The sequence below is a fragment of the Tachypleus tridentatus genome, chromosome 5 (genome assembly GCF_004210375.1).
Source record: "Tachypleus tridentatus isolate NWPU-2018 chromosome 5, ASM421037v1, whole genome shotgun sequence".
Lineage (NCBI taxonomy): Eukaryota > Metazoa > Arthropoda > Merostomata > Xiphosura > Limulidae > Tachypleus > Tachypleus tridentatus.
Window position 1 is genome coordinate 23,987,263 of NC_134829.1, and position 15,971 is coordinate 24,003,233.

Here is a 15,971-nt window from a genome sequence, read left to right on the forward strand (position 1 = left end):
ACGAGTCGACTGCCTTATCCACCTGGCCATATCGGGCCGCGTTTTGTAACCTGAATCATGACACTATGCAACAAAATTTTTACTTTTTCTTGTTCCTGGGCAGAAAGTGTTATTTCCCAATTGCTTATGCCTAAAGTAAATGGAAAAGACATATTTTTCTCTTCAAACTTTGTTTTTGTGACCTGTGAGCATATAACGAAAACATGATGGGAGACTATATTTGGAGGCTGATACGTGAAAGTGATTTACATTACAGTCGCAAATCTCGAAAAAAGTACTCACTTTTGAATATTTTTGTATAACTTTAGTATAAATAACATGTAAATCTTGATTCATTGTTTTATTCAGACCTTATGTAAATGAAAATGTGCAAATTTGCTTGTTTTTACATGGAAAATAAATTAATTTCTAAATTTCATTATCCAGGTCACAAAAGCAAAGTTTGAAGGGAATAATGGCCATTTTCTGTACTTTTACAACATAAACAATTAAGGAATAACACATACTATCCAGGAACAAAATTTGTGTTGCATAGTGCAACGAGTCTGGTTAAAAACGCTAGAATTATAAATCTGGTAATAAACGTGTTCGGGCTATGGATCTTCTTAAATGTGTTTAGTTTGAACATATTTTGATTCTGGACCTAAGTATTTTTAGATAACAAACTTGACTAATCAAAACGTGTATGTGCTTTTAGTCTGATTAAATGGGGTTTTGTTTTGGACGTGTGGAAAATATTTGGTTGGAAAACCAAGCACTGATTAAAGTGTTTGGTTGTGTATTTTATTAATCGTGTTTACATTAAGTACTTAATTAAATGTTTCAAGGTTTTGTACTTGGTTAAACGTAATTCTGTTAAAATCCCTTCTTATTTATATTAAAATTGTGAACCTAAGAAGATATATTATCAATTAATTAAATTATTTTTTTCCAGATGGCGGTGGCAACGTTACTGATGTGCCTTCAGTCTGTCTTTATTGTAGGTTCCAGTGCTATTAATGCAGGTAACAGATCAATATATTCTTACCTAGAGTAAACGTTTCTTTGTGAACATATGAAGGAAACAAAACAAAGATTTGTTTAAAGTTATGATGCACTGTAAACAATACGTTGTGAACTTTTATAAGAATGTTTCCATTTGAATTCAACTTGAATTACACCAATCACAGTTTTATTATATATTAAATATGTTTGGCAAAATTATTTAAGTTCCTCAGTTACGAAGCTCGGTAGTTTGGTTAGCGATAGTAGCCTGTTGTGCAGTTTTGTGCTAAAAACAATAAAACAAGTTTAGTTGTGTGTTTTCAACACGTTAATCAAGAACTCTGTAAATAAATAAATACGATTTATGTTAACAATCAACACCATGATAATTAAAACTTATTATCTTGCAAGGCATTTGAACTTTGATAATGAAAATTATAATTACATGTTAAAAATATTGCTTCTGAAGGAAAAGGCAAGGAAACAAATACACCAATGTGAGATATCCTTAAATTATAGTTATTTAAAAATATTTATGTAAATAAAACTATAAGGACGTATTATGAAGAAAATGGATAAATAAACTTTGCTTTCAACATTGCAACCAAACTTGTAGGAAAATAAATCATATGTCAATTATTTTATATTAAATATATAAGGGGCTATCGATGCTCTGCCCACCACAGGTATCGAAACACTGTTTTTAGCGTTATAAGTCCAAATACATACTATGCCATTGAGGAGCAGTTTCTTGTTAAAAACCAAGTTACACTGTGGAATATCGGTGCATGCTACGGGTATCAAACCCCGATTTTTATTATTATAATTCCTTAGACTTAGCGCCTGTGCTACTAAGGGTTAATAAAAAATTAGAAAATAATTTCTACACATTTTAATTTTGATACGAATACTTAGTTTAGTTTACTTATTATAAGTTCGCTATCTTTCACAGTTTCATTTATTGTACCAGAATAATTTCTTCGTTCTGGAGACAGAGAATAACAAAGAGGTTTATCTGTACGTATCTATACGATCTTGCTTGCAACAAGAGTAGAAAGGAACGTTGAAAAACATCATCTAGTTTTATGGCCTCTTTCCCCTTGAGGAAAAAAAAATCAAAATTTGCGTTGATGTTTTTAAGGCAAGACACGGAGAGACGATGTTATTAAAAAATATATGGAATGATATCCTTAATAATTTATTTGTATCTGGTTTTCGTTTCACATGAAAATATATTTTGGTGATTTTTTTTATTGTTGTTTTTCGCGGTGAGGATTCTCAAGCAATTTATGTACATGATATGTTAAATAATTACAAGTAACACCTTTGCACTGAGTATTTTAAATTCCAAATTTGATTTTCAGAGATTCATTCAAATTACTCTTCCTCTGTGTGTTTATGTAATGATATATATCATTCAATCTCTTAGGTTGCCGATGTGTAGAGTTTGATACGACCTATGGGAAGGACTATGGTGTCTTTACATCACCTAACTGGCCAATTCCTTATGACGAAAACATCAACTGCTTATTATACACATTCATTGGCCAAGAAGACGAGCTTATAGAAATAACGTTTGATGAGTTTGATGTACAAAAATCTAACATAGAGTAAGCTGTTTGTCCAGCTTCGTTATGAATTTCAAACTAAGTTTTATTAACGTAAACATTAAATTGTTTTACATTCTAAATGTTGTTACACAAAAACTTCTTTGTTCCTACTTTTATCTTTAAAACAAAGTTAACAATTGAAATGTAGCTCTCTCTTAGGTAGTTTGGTGAATATCAGATACGTTATTACAGAATCTGCATGTTAGTTAACATGTGTTGTCCAGTATGAAGTTGTTTAACCCAAGTTCTCAAAATCACGTTTGAAAATTGATACATTGTAACCATTTTTATTATAACCAGAATAAGTATTATGTTAAAGTATTGAACGAGAATAATGCTTGCATTGTTATTAATGAACTGAGAAGACTGATTTTAAAGTGGAAAAATATTTTGCCTTAATTTTACCGAAATTCAAACGCGTTAAAAGATGAAATTGCTTTTTATGCAAATACATAAATAAATATACAATAGACTCAGATACTGAAATCCTCACCGAAAAGCAGCATAAAACGGTTGACACCCTCGACAGTCTTTCAAAACAACCATAATGACTAAACACTTTACTAGAACCTATATCTAATATCAGATTAGACCACCTTTCACAAGAATATTAACCTGAACTTTACGTAGCACAAACTGCATGAAGTGCTTTTTCACCGACAACAAATGTCTCTGTAATGAGATTCATAGGCGTCATCAGATAATTACTTTGGAAAGGGCGACTGAGATCGGGTTATTCTGCTAGCAAGGAAAATATGAACGAAGACAATGTCATGCTCTTTAAACCATTAAGGTACAACTGTGGTCGTATTTTGTGGTGGTCATGATCGTCCACAAAGTTTAGGTACACTCCAGCCGTTATTTGACCTTTAAACAAAATAAATAACCCAACTTCTACTAAAAGAGTTTTTGAAACATTATATTACACAACTTTCAGAGACACAATTTTACAGTTGTTACAAAAAAAGAAACATTCCCCTCTATTTTCATTTTTAACTGACATCTTTAAAGGCGACAGTGATACTTGAACCATCAAACCACATCAAATTCTTTCCCTTTAAACTCTAAACATTACTGAAATTATGTTTTCTTGTTTACACCCAAGAAATTAGGTCTTCTTACTTGCTTTCATCTGTCATATGACAGTTTCTGTGTAGTCCTTTGCACGTTACAACTAAAAATACTCGAATCTTGATTAAAGCTAAAAGGATGAGTCTACCAGAATATTGTATTTTACAGATCTATCTAGTTCTTATTAAATCGAGCTAAGGCCAGAAGACAGCGCACACATTTCTTTCTAGTAGCATATTTATTTTCTGTCAATTCTTGATGAGTTCCTTACACAAACAAATTTTCTGAACAATCTCAGACAGGTATATTTTGATTTAAAAAAAACCCTCTGCTGAACAGACATCCAATATCTACTCCATTGTCACCAAAACAAAAGTCAGAGCTAATATTCCTTGTCTAAGAATATTATAGTACATCTTTACAACAATAGAGCTTATAATTCATTTGAGACACGTGATCACCCTATTCCACATATGCAAGTGTATGAAATTTTCTATTAATTTGGATATTTTTGAAGAAATATTTACTCCGTATATAAATGGGCTATAGTAAAATTAATGTATTTAAAACAGATGAATGTTCCTTAAAACAGCTTTAAACAACCTTACTTTGTTAGCTTCATATGTACAATTTCTTATAGATTAGTTCACAAACCACTACGGCCCATCATGGCCAGATGGTTAGGGCGCTTGACGCGTAATATACTCGCCCTTAAAGCCGTAGAGGCGTTATAATGTAACAGTAAATTCCACTATTCGTTGGTAAAAGAGTAGCCCAAGAGTTGGCTGTGAGTGGTGATGACTAGCTGCCTTTCCTCTAGTCTTACACTGCTAAATTAGGGACGGCTAGCGCAGACAGCCCTCATATAGCTTTGCGCGAACTTCAAAAACAAACCAAACACTAAACGGTTTATATTTAGTTACGACCTCTGTCTTTATTAATTTTATTTTACTATAACTTTATTTCATGTTAGGATAGAAGTTAACGTTCTAGAGATGTGAATGTTTTTCAATATTCAAGTTTCTTTTGCCAGAATTAATAGTATCATTTGACTTTTATATCTATTTATGCACTCGCTTGCTCGGGAGCAGTTATAGAGGGATAATTATGCTTTCTGAGAACGATATTTAAATGATAATGCAGCGACATATCGCCTTTAGGGCAAACTGCGTTGTCATGGACAACGCATATGGGACTCTTTATAATTGGTGCAGGATGAACTCTTGACAATTTTACAATAAATACTGCAAAAGGTTAGACTTGTGGCTAAGGGATACGTACCACAGCTTTGCCAAAAGAATAATATTCTCATATCAAGGTTACTAAACGATGTAGAACCAAATAACACTTCAAATATTTACTACGAAAGTCGAAAGAGCATATAACACACCCCACACTAATCTGAAGTAGAATCCTGATGTGATAAGTAAGTGTGTAGACCGTATAATGACGAACCCTTCAACTAAAAAAAGCATAATGATGGGTTTGTCATACCATTTGGTAAAGTTAGCAATAAATTCACAAGAATTTAATGTTGACAAAAGTCCATAAGCTTCTGGGAAAAATCTTAAAACCAATGGCTGTTTACACAAGAAAGATGACAAAAAAACAACTAATCACAGCAATCCTTTTCAGCGACATACTTGTCAGGTCCTTTAATATAGCTCGGAAAGAGTTTGTGTCTTTAACCTACTGAATGTTATTACTGTGTATGTAGAAAGTTTATGACAGTGCATGATCGAAGGTTGACTTCACCATAACAGCTTGTTGTACTTGACTTTGCAGCGTTCAGCATTAGTACAAAACCATGGCTTTTAGCATGGGTCCAAAGGTTTCGATTTTACAAAGTAAAATAACCATGGCTTTTAGCATGGGTCCAAGAGCTTCGTTTTTATAAAGTAAAATAATCATAGCTTTTAGCATGGGTCCTACAGCTTTGTTTTTGTAAAGTAAAATAATCATAGCTTTTAGCATGGGTCCTACAGCTTTGTTTTTGTAAAGTAAAATAATCATAGCTTTTAGCATGGGTCCTACAGCTTTGTTTTTGTAAAGTAAAATAATCATAGCTTTTAGCATGGGTCCTACAGCTTTGTTTTTGTAAAGTAAAATTTACCCACTTTGAGGATACTGGAGATTTAAATTATACCGGTTACCAAGAGATTATATTCATTATGATAATCTTAAAATTATATAAGTTGCACGTGTTTCTGTTAAGTACAGTTAATATCGAAGTACTTTTATATCAATTATTTTGTTTTTTTGGCTTGGTTTGAATTTCACGCAGAGTTAGCCATCTCTAATTTAGCAGTAATAACTAGAGGAAGGACAGTTAGCCAACATCATCCACCATCAATTCTTGGGCCACTCTCTTACCAATGAATAGTGGAATTGACGTTATAATTCCCCTGAATGAAAAAGCCGAGCATGTTCGGTGTCGGAGGTTCGAATCCGCGACCCTTAGCTTGCGAACCGAGCGTTCCAACCATCAAGTTTTCGTATCAGTTTTTGTCTTTGAATATATTAACTGATTTATTCTATAAACTTTAACTCTACATTTTATGCACTAGGTGTCGCTACGTGGATTACGTTAAACTTTACCTGCACCTGACAGAACCAGCAGTGAATGAATTCAGCCAAGAAAACTTCATCTTGTGTGGTAAGCTGTCGGACGTGGAGACGACCCACTATTCTGCTAGCCAGTATCTGATGTTTGAGTTCCACTCTGACTGGCGACGTGGCAATAACACAGGCTTTAGAGGGACGTTTCGCTTTCTCAGCAAAAGTAAGTAGTTTACTGTCTACCAAAAATATTTTTTTTTTAAATAGAAAAACAAGAAGGGTTGCTAGGTTACCACGATCTTTGTAGAGATTGAAAATGATCATATACAGCACAGACAAAGATTTACGATCAACCCATCCATTTTTTTCTTTCGAATATAACTACACATGTATATCGGTGCATTTGTGTCTATTTCTCAGTAAACCAATAGTATACTTTCTGTTGTCATGCACCACGCATTATTGAAACAGAACAGGCAAATCTCTATTTTTTACTTAGTCTGATATCGAACAACCAATATACATGTTAAAACAAGTTTTTTAAAATGTCAAAGGTTCTGCGCAGTTCCTTTATTCTTACAATACTGTTTGAAATAAACTCTTTCTTTCTTTCTTTTTTAAGTTATTTATAACTGTTAGAATTAGAGATCAAATAATTATAGGCATTCATTTTACAAGGAGCTAAATTAGAGATTGCAAGCTGGTAATGGAAATAAAATTATTATTCTTGACAGGAAATAATGGAAGCTGAAACTTATTACAGTTTATTTCTATTATTTCAAGTTAAACAATCTCCAGTTTAAACTGGATAAGCGAACTTCTAGGTTGTTGATAACACCTGACGAAACTGCAATAGCGAAATATTAAGTCGATAAATATATATTCTGGAGATAAAATTTACATTAATAGAAGTAAAATTATAATATGCTAGCCTATGGAACATGGTGCTATACGGCAGTGGACATATGCATATGTTCCATTTCCGAGTTCTGGAGTGCCTAATGCAATATTATAGCTCGGAATTTTAAGAGATTGGGATTTAGCAAGTTTATTTTCATCTTACTAGCGTATATATTGATCCCAAGGGATCAGCATAGCTCTGTAACGTTGCTGCGGATCATGTGCGAGGCTCTTAATAGACTTCTATAGAATATTTCCACATTTGTTTTCGAAGACGTTTCTCAGCTGATTGTAAACTGCGGATGAGCTAGATACAAAATCCATCCTTAATTATGGTCCCACATGTGTTATTTGATGATATGATTCAGAACAAATTGTGGCCAGTTCAATCTCGCAAAATCTCTCTGTTTAAATCACATTACGGAGATACCTATATACAGAAAAGGCTTGAGAAATATTAAACATGAAATTAAGTCCAATACCTTACAGTAATGGCAACTCAAGGCTAAAACAAAAACATTTAGAACGCCATTACTAATGATATACATAAATCAGAACTTCAACTTTATCAGATGCTCTCGTACGATGTAGCACACTCCAAGCAATCTCCAGGTCAGTTATGTTAGACTGCGACATGTACGGTGTAGCGTTCTTTTGATAGTCTTCACATCTGTCATGCTCAGCTATCATGTGTTCTGTGTAGTGTTCTATGGATAGTCTTCACATCTGTCATGCTCAGCTATCATGTGTTCTGTGTAGCGTTCTTTGGATAGTCTTCATATCTGTCGTGCTCAGCTATCATGTATTCTGAGTAGCGTTCTTTGGGTAGTCTGCAGATCGTAGTAGTATCCACCAGTCAAACTTCAAAATTTTCATATTTAGTTAATTCGTCTGCAACATAGCGCTCTCTGTGTGAATGTCAAATTTATCATGAGCAGCTACAATTTACTTGGTGTAAGGTTATCCAGCAATCTCCAAATCGGTCGTGCTGAGCTTCCATGCGTTCGGTCTAACATCCTCCAGAGTGTATCTGAACACAATACCAGCAACCATAGTAGATAGCTAAAATAGAACCTGAACTTTTCCATTTGAGATTTTATCGTTTTAAATAATCCCGACATTACCGTATTCTAACTTGTAGAGGGCATGGCAGTGCTCTTTGTCGAACGGCAAAGCTATGATACCGAATCTTAGCTATGTCTATCTCTTCGTTTCTATTGTGAGTTGAGTTCCAGTAACTTGATGAAAGTGAACTTAACTCGTACAGAATAGATATCAGATTACCAAAATATCGATCCTAGCATTGTGATGGAACGTGACTTAGTATCTCTCGAACATCCTGTGTTACTGTCCGTTATCTTCTCCACAACTTGGAAATGACCCTTAGTGTCGTGAGTGGTATCGATGTGCTGTTTTATTATGTCAGAAACACCCTTGGCAATGCATTCAAGTGTCACACTTGAAATGGAAGGCTGTCCAGTATCTTTTGTCAAGACGAAGGTAAAAACCGGATTGAAAGACTTTATACTAACATATTGGACATCCAATAACATATGACAAGATGAATGTAACACCCGTATTGGAAGACCGTCCACTAATATCTGTCAAGATGAATCTAACACCCGTATTGGAAGACTTTCCACTAACATTTGTCAAGATAAATGTAACACCCGTATTGAAAGACTGTTGGCTGACTATTGTCAGGATGAATGTAACACTTGGATTGAAGGACTGGCCACTAACCTTTCTCAAGGTGTAGGTAACACCTGTATTGGAAGAGTGTTGGCTGACTATTGTCAAAATGAATGTAGCACTTGGAGTGAAAGACTGACACTAACCTTCAACTCTTCGAGATGAAATTTATTCACAATTTAAATTTAGGGAAAGTAACGTTTGTGCAAGCGCACATAAAACACCCCAAATAGTGGAAAATTTCGCAGCTACAAGTTATCCGGCAGGACAAAAATTTCCTGATCTGTTTTGTAATGGTTTACGATTTTTCCATAACATGCTCCACTTCTTTGATGTTTGAAGTTTGTTTAAAGTAAGCATTATCTCATAAATTATTGTTAATTACAAAATCCTCAACTCAATTTACACTTCCTTTTCTGTAAAAAAAAGTTTGTTTGTTTTGAATTTTGCGCAAAGCTACTCAAGGGCTATCTGCGCTAGCTGTCCCTAATTTAGCAGTGTAAGACTAGAGGGAAGGCAGCTAGTTATCATCATCCACCGCCAACTCTTAAGCTACTCTTTTACTAACGAATAGTTGGATTGACCGTCACATTATAACGCCCCCACGGCTGAAAGAGCAAGCATGTTTGGTGCGAGCGGGATTGGAACCCGCAACCCTCGGAGTACGAGTCAAACGCCTTAACAGACTTGGCCAACAAGTTTCTTTACTAAATCATTTTGTTGTTGTTGTTTACAATAAAATTGTTTTGTTTGTTTGTTTTTGAATTTCGCGCAAAGCTACACGAGGGCTATCTGTGCTAACCGTCCCAAATTTTGCTGTGTAAGGCTAGAGGGAAGACAGCTAGTCTTCATCACCCACCGCCAACTCTTGGGATACTCTTTTACCAAGAAATAGTGGGATTGATCGTAACATTATAACGCCCCCACGGTTGAAAGGGCGAGCATGATTGGTGTGACGTGGATCCGAACCCGCGACCCTCAGATTACGAGTTGAACGCCCTAACCCACCTGGCATTTGCAATAGAAGAACAAATGTGTGTGTGTGTGTGTGCGTGCGTGCGAGAATCAATATGTTTTCTAATCAACAACCCGGTCACAAATTCAGCTATATACTTGTATATTCAGACTGTGTCTTATTTAACAGTAATTTCAATGTCAGTAAATGGAGACAAGGAATAAAAGCCATTACCTGAAGTTGTTGTTTTTGAACTCCATGCTTTGAAACTGACTTAAGACTACTTGATGAAAACCTAAATACCAAGATTATGATTTCTAGTGAACTTCAGCTATAGATGAAATAACGGAACACGTGTATTTTTATTTAAATTTTCTTGTCCAGTTTGCATGATCGTGTCAATTGTGGCCTTGAACATAATGTAGTTAACAATTTCAATGATAGGTGAATTGGTTTTCGATGTAAACCATAACAGCTAAAAATAGATTAAGTAGGTTCCTTACAAACTTCCCCCCTCGGTGGCCTCAGCAGATAGCCCGATGTAGCTTTGCCATAAGAAAACACAAACATATACAAACTTTCCCTTAGATGACGGACATAACGTGTTACCATATAAACCGTTAACTTTTCAAAACGTGATAAGAATAAGATAGAAGGTTTCTGTACATGCTCATCGAAATAAAATACGATGTGGGTAAAAACGTTTAATCTATATTGAAATACGGACGACAAACACACCGAAACAATATTCTGCTGTAGAAGCGACAACCCGTTGAAATCTAAAAGCAGCTCAGTCATAACTAAGTTTCACTACGCGGAAAAACGCACTCGAGGGAAGCACAAACCACTTCTAGTCGTGGACACTTTGGTCGTAACTCAACTAGGTGAGAAGCAACAACTTCGTTTAATGTTTATTGAGGATCCTATTGAGTAACTCAATGGTAGAGAAAGCAGCTTTTGTAGTGGACAGATTTGTTTCACTGCTATGAAACGCGACGTTTCAACCATTAGTAGCGAATCATATTCAGGTTAACGCTAACTTGAGGGTGACAAGCTATTATGGACCGATTTTTTTAACGCAATAAAAAAAATCCTACTAAAAACGTTTTTTCTTCTACCAACAAATCATTTGTTGGTTAAAAATCTTTTAAAACTAAGTCGTAAAACTTAAAATATTAATTCAAGAATCAACAATCCGTTTGTTGATAAGGGCAATTGTAGAAAATTATCCTTGTAAATAGTTCAACTTATACTGAGGAAACCGCATTCCTGTTGTAACTAAAAGTAACTAATTAGAACAATTTCAAAAAAAATTCAAAAGAAGTAACAACCAATTCGTAACTAAGAGCGTCCAAAACAAAGCGAATAAGAAGACAGTTTTTAAAAGCACAAAACCTTTTGTTGCTAAAGGAAACTAAACTGCAGAAGACAAACATTATGCTAGAAACACACAGCAGATTACTTGTACTCAAGAATAAGACGGTCATGGCTTAGTCAACTCACACTGGAAAAGCAGTTCTTATCGCTAAAGGCTGCTCGGAAAATTTTATTAAAGACATGGAGACAAGTTGGTCGTTACCATATAAGGAATTTAACATAAAAAAAAACTCGGTTGATGCATAGAGAGAAAATTCGATTTTGGTCGTTTTTTAAGTTCTTCGTGTAATATATACTTTTCTTTTCTTTTTGTTCTTTGTTGAGCGCCACCTTTTAATCTAGTCTCTGGTACAGAGAAAGTTATGCATAACAAGTTCAGTTTTATCATTGAACACTTCAGCCACAAAGGGTAATACGCTCCAACAAGAAGAGTACTTTGTTTTCCCATATACCCCTAAATGCGTGATAAACGAACAGAGACAAACCTTTTTACTTCCTTGATGTTTTCTATAAAAGATGTATCACTTCTTTAATGTTTCTGTAAAATACGCTTACTTCTTTGATGTTAAAACATAATTACTTCCATGATTTTTTTGTTGTTAAATACGCATCATTTCCTTGATGTTTTCTATAAATGAAAAGAAACGAATGACTTCACACTAACCCAACGGTGAAATAAGTCTTCATAAACGTTCCGGTTATTATTAACTTAAGAATGCAAACGTAGTTCAGTATGTTTCCTAATCAACATCACCAGTTATTTGTTTGTCTACATTTGTATATATATATACACGTCTGTGCTGTGTGCGTGTGTGTGTGAGCAGAAAAGAAAAAGAGATCCATTCAAATATTTTAATGTATTTTAATTGCTAGCGAACCAAGTTAGGTTCATTACATTCATTATCTGTATTATTTCTTAATCTCCCTGCTTCCAAAAATGTCCCTAACACTGTACATCTTCGGTAGATATTATGGGAACACTGGTATCGGTCATTAGCGAATTAACGTTTACAAGTAGAAATTAACTTTAATGGAAACGTCAAAATCATCGCTAACAGTGAGTGATTATTGAGTGTAACAAAACATACAAAGAGACTGGTTGGGAAGATAAATAAATTAGAGAAGGTTTACAGAAATCAGTTGATTAAAAATGTTTATATGTATGTATCGATTTTCAGGTTTGTTCCAGACAGATGGGGAGCCTCTCCAGGGTTCGGAATGTGAGTACCAGTTTCTTAGTGGAAACGGAAGCCATGGCAACGGCCGTTTCTACTCACCCCTATATCCTAGTATTTATCCAAAGAATATTCTCTGTGCTTATCACTTTATGGGAGTACACAGCGAGAGAGTGCATCTTCTTTTCGAATACGCGAGGCTTCAAAGTGGTGATCTTAGGTGAGCTCAAAATATTTATACCTATCAACTTATCTATCCATTGTGAAATGAACCTGAGTCCTACCAGTGAAATCAGTTCAGAAATGTCACAAGATATATTGTCTTCTATTATTATGAAAACAACGACAACAACAAAAAACTGAGGTGTTCTGTTTTTAACACAACAACACATTATCTGCCCATCCACATATTTCCCTAAATTTAAATATATTTTACATCGCAATAGTCAACTTGTGCTATCATTTTTCCGAGAAGGGGCTGGAGGCCTCCTAAAGGGGTTACTATACACTAGTGTATTTCTGTTTGTCAGTCAATAGACACTCAAACGACGCCACATAATTTATTTCAGTTTGTACTTTCGTGACGTCAGTAAAACATGCGCATGCCACGAATCACGAGAAGAAATAAAGCATGCTATATAAAGTTCAAAAAGAAGAAATCAAAATAGCTGTTACCATTAATTTTGGTTTTATTTACATATTAAGCAGAAAACTTTTTGGAATCCAGCAGAAATACATCTAGTTTTAATTCAATATCTACAACAAGTTAGTTTTACAGTTTAGAAGCTAGAAAATTTTATTTTCTGCACCATAAATATACACAACGTAAACGTATACTGTCATCTTACCAAACATTTAATAAACTTTACTTTGTTAAGCTCTATAACTTCATCTCAGAATAAGCTAAAAAGTCTGCTATCTTATTTTATTTACAATTATTTAAACTGTAGCTTTTCTGTTGTGAAGAAATTTCCAAAAATTACTTTCCATCTGTGATCTCTGACAGAATCAAACTTACAATCTGTCACTTTCCTGCTTTTCAACATTAATCTACGACAAAATATATCTCTTTAATATAGAGCGTTATTAGTGCTTTTAAAAACAATGTCTCAAGTCCCACTCTTCTCTTGGAACTGCTTTCAACTTAACAAACTCCTGCGAAAGACGACAAAGCTAGTCCTAGATCATACCTTTTGACCAACATTCTAAAGATCCTCCACGTAATATCGGATACATTAGATCCTTTAGGCACTGTTGTCTATAACTCAGTTACATGGGAGTCTACGTGTCAGTTACGTCAGCAAAGAGAGGACTGCATTATCACCCGTTTTATTTTTCGTAATTTGTGGAACGATACTTGTTTTGGCATTTTGGCTGTACTGTGAAGAAGTTACACAGTCTCTTGACTGTCTCTTGGTGGTGACTAAAATTCACCTTCTTTCACCATGCACTTGACTTTCCCATTATGTGAGAAACCTGCAGAGTCCAGTTACATTCAGACGTAAACCTACGCGTGACGGCGACATTTCATTGTGGAGTATTTTTGATTTTGTTTTCTTTTGAAAAGTTTAATGAAATGGATCACGATGAATTTGTGTTTCGAAGATTGGTTTGTTTTGAATTTCACGCAAAGGTACACTAGGGCTATCTGCGCTAGCCTTCCAAATTTAGCAGTGTGAGACCAAAGAAAAGGCAACCAATCATCACCACATACCGCTAACTCTTGGGCTACTCTTTTACCAACGAATAGTGGGATTGACTGTAACATTTTAATGCCCTCAGGGCTGAAAGAGCGAACAAGTTTGGTGTAACGGGGATTCAAACCTGTGACCTTCAGAATACGAGTCGAACGCCTTAACCATCTGGCCATGGTGTTTTGAAGATACTACACTGTTTAAATTCAAAGTTGCACAGTGTGCTATCCGTAATGTGCCTGTCACCGAGATGAGCAGGGGTTCGTTTCCCCTCTGTGGGTTCAGCAGATAGCCTGATGTGTCTTTGCTATAATAAAACACACACCGAGATGGGATTCTTAATTTCATTGTTAAGATCTGCTGGAACAGAGAAGGGGTTACTGCGTCATCGTGTTGATTTATTTTATAGAATTCTTTTTCATATATGTAGTTTTTCGAAAGCTTCAGTGTTACTTATTGTAACAGAAAGGATCGTTTATCCCAAATTCCTCTATTATACGAGAGAAAGTTCATTGGCTAATAATTATATGAATTGTTGAGATTAAGGTGTACTAGTGGATCATGTCAAAAGTAACTAGGAAATAAGAAAGGATTCTATTGCACAAACAGGGAAGAGAAAAGCGGCAAAACTTCGTCAAATTATCTCACAGTAACACAAACTATATTGCACGGTTTCGGACTAGGGCTCATCCAATAATGATTCTCAATTCTACGGGCTTTCAAATTTTCGTTTTTTTGTTGTTTTTTTCTATCTAGACGATACTTCACTTCCTGTTCCCACCTGGGGTTGTCAAGTCCTTGGTATTTTCGGAAAACACATTAAAGGGTAGTGAAGCCTTTTACCAATACTGTTCAGTTACATATATATATATATAAAAATGAGCAGTAAATTAATGTGAACTGGTGAATTTTTTGATGTTTCTGGGTTTTTCTTTTTTATTACTTTAATTTTATTTCATTTTATAATACTGAGAATTAAAACATTTTTCTCTGTATCTGATAGTTCAAAACGTTGAGTCGAGATTTCAAGTTCATGAAAAGAACAATAATTACTTTATTTTGCCTATCAGTTCATGCTGAGATCACATAAATCCGTTTCATGTTCTTTGAGTTCTCTGAAATAGTTTGCCAAACATAGCACTGAAGAATACACGTTGTTCCAATAAAGCTGTTAAACTGTTACTTCAACAGTCCATCTCCCCGGAGGACAGCGATAAGTCTATTGATTTACAACGCTAAAATTAGGAGCTCGATTCCCCTCATGGATACAACAGATAGTCCAATATGGTGTTGCTGTGAAAACAAACACACGATCAGTTGCTGGACCAATCATGCCACCTAGACTGTGTGTTAATTGTTACTCGACATCTGCCAGTTTCTGGGTTAATCATAACATCTACATGTGAGTGTCTGTGTGCCATTCCTCGAAAGAGGTTATCCAAGTGTTTTTTACATACATTATCAGTTTCTGGGCTAATTATACCATCTATATATGTATGGCTATTATCACCAGAGGTTATTCAAGTGTTCCTTTCGGCTACTTCAAAGTATTCAACTGCTTTTGGGAGCGCCATGTCCCTTAAAATCATATATAAACGAAAATTTATGTTATTTTTCTGTACGGCGAAGATTATTGGTGTATGGTGTATATATATTTCATGAAGCATTATAGAATGGAAATAATTCGTGGGTAAATTGTATTACTGTATACTACATAGTGAAAGTCATATTTTCCATATATTTATTGAAAAACTCTACTGTAAGTACTGGAAGGTTTTATAAATCAATTGTATTTTTATCAAAGCTACCAGCGCTGTATATCGCCGTCCTTAATTTTGAACAATCGACCAGAGGGTCGGTAAAAGCGTTCTGCCATTCAATAAACACGCAAAAGGATTGAATATCACTGTTATAATGCACACAAAAATTAAAGTACGAGAAATATTCCGTGTGT

The 15,971-nt window shown here is 34.8% G+C and overlaps 1 protein-coding gene across 2 annotated transcripts in view; it reads left to right on the forward strand.

The window, feature by feature from the left end:
• The first annotated feature begins 934 nt into the window (after positions 1-934).
• The window catches only part of LOC143250722 (suppressor of lurcher protein 1-like), a 58,588-nt gene continuing 43,551 nt past the window's right edge, over positions 935-15,971 (forward strand). For both annotated transcript variants that reach the window (XM_076501660.1, XM_076501661.1), the window contains exons 1-4: positions 935-1,004; positions 2,414-2,594; positions 6,233-6,447; positions 12,327-12,543. In XM_076501660.1, coding sequence (XP_076357775.1) covers positions 935-1,004; positions 2,414-2,594; positions 6,233-6,447; positions 12,327-12,543 — 683 coding nt within the window. The remainder of the gene's footprint in view (positions 1,005-2,413; positions 2,595-6,232; positions 6,448-12,326; positions 12,544-15,971) is intronic.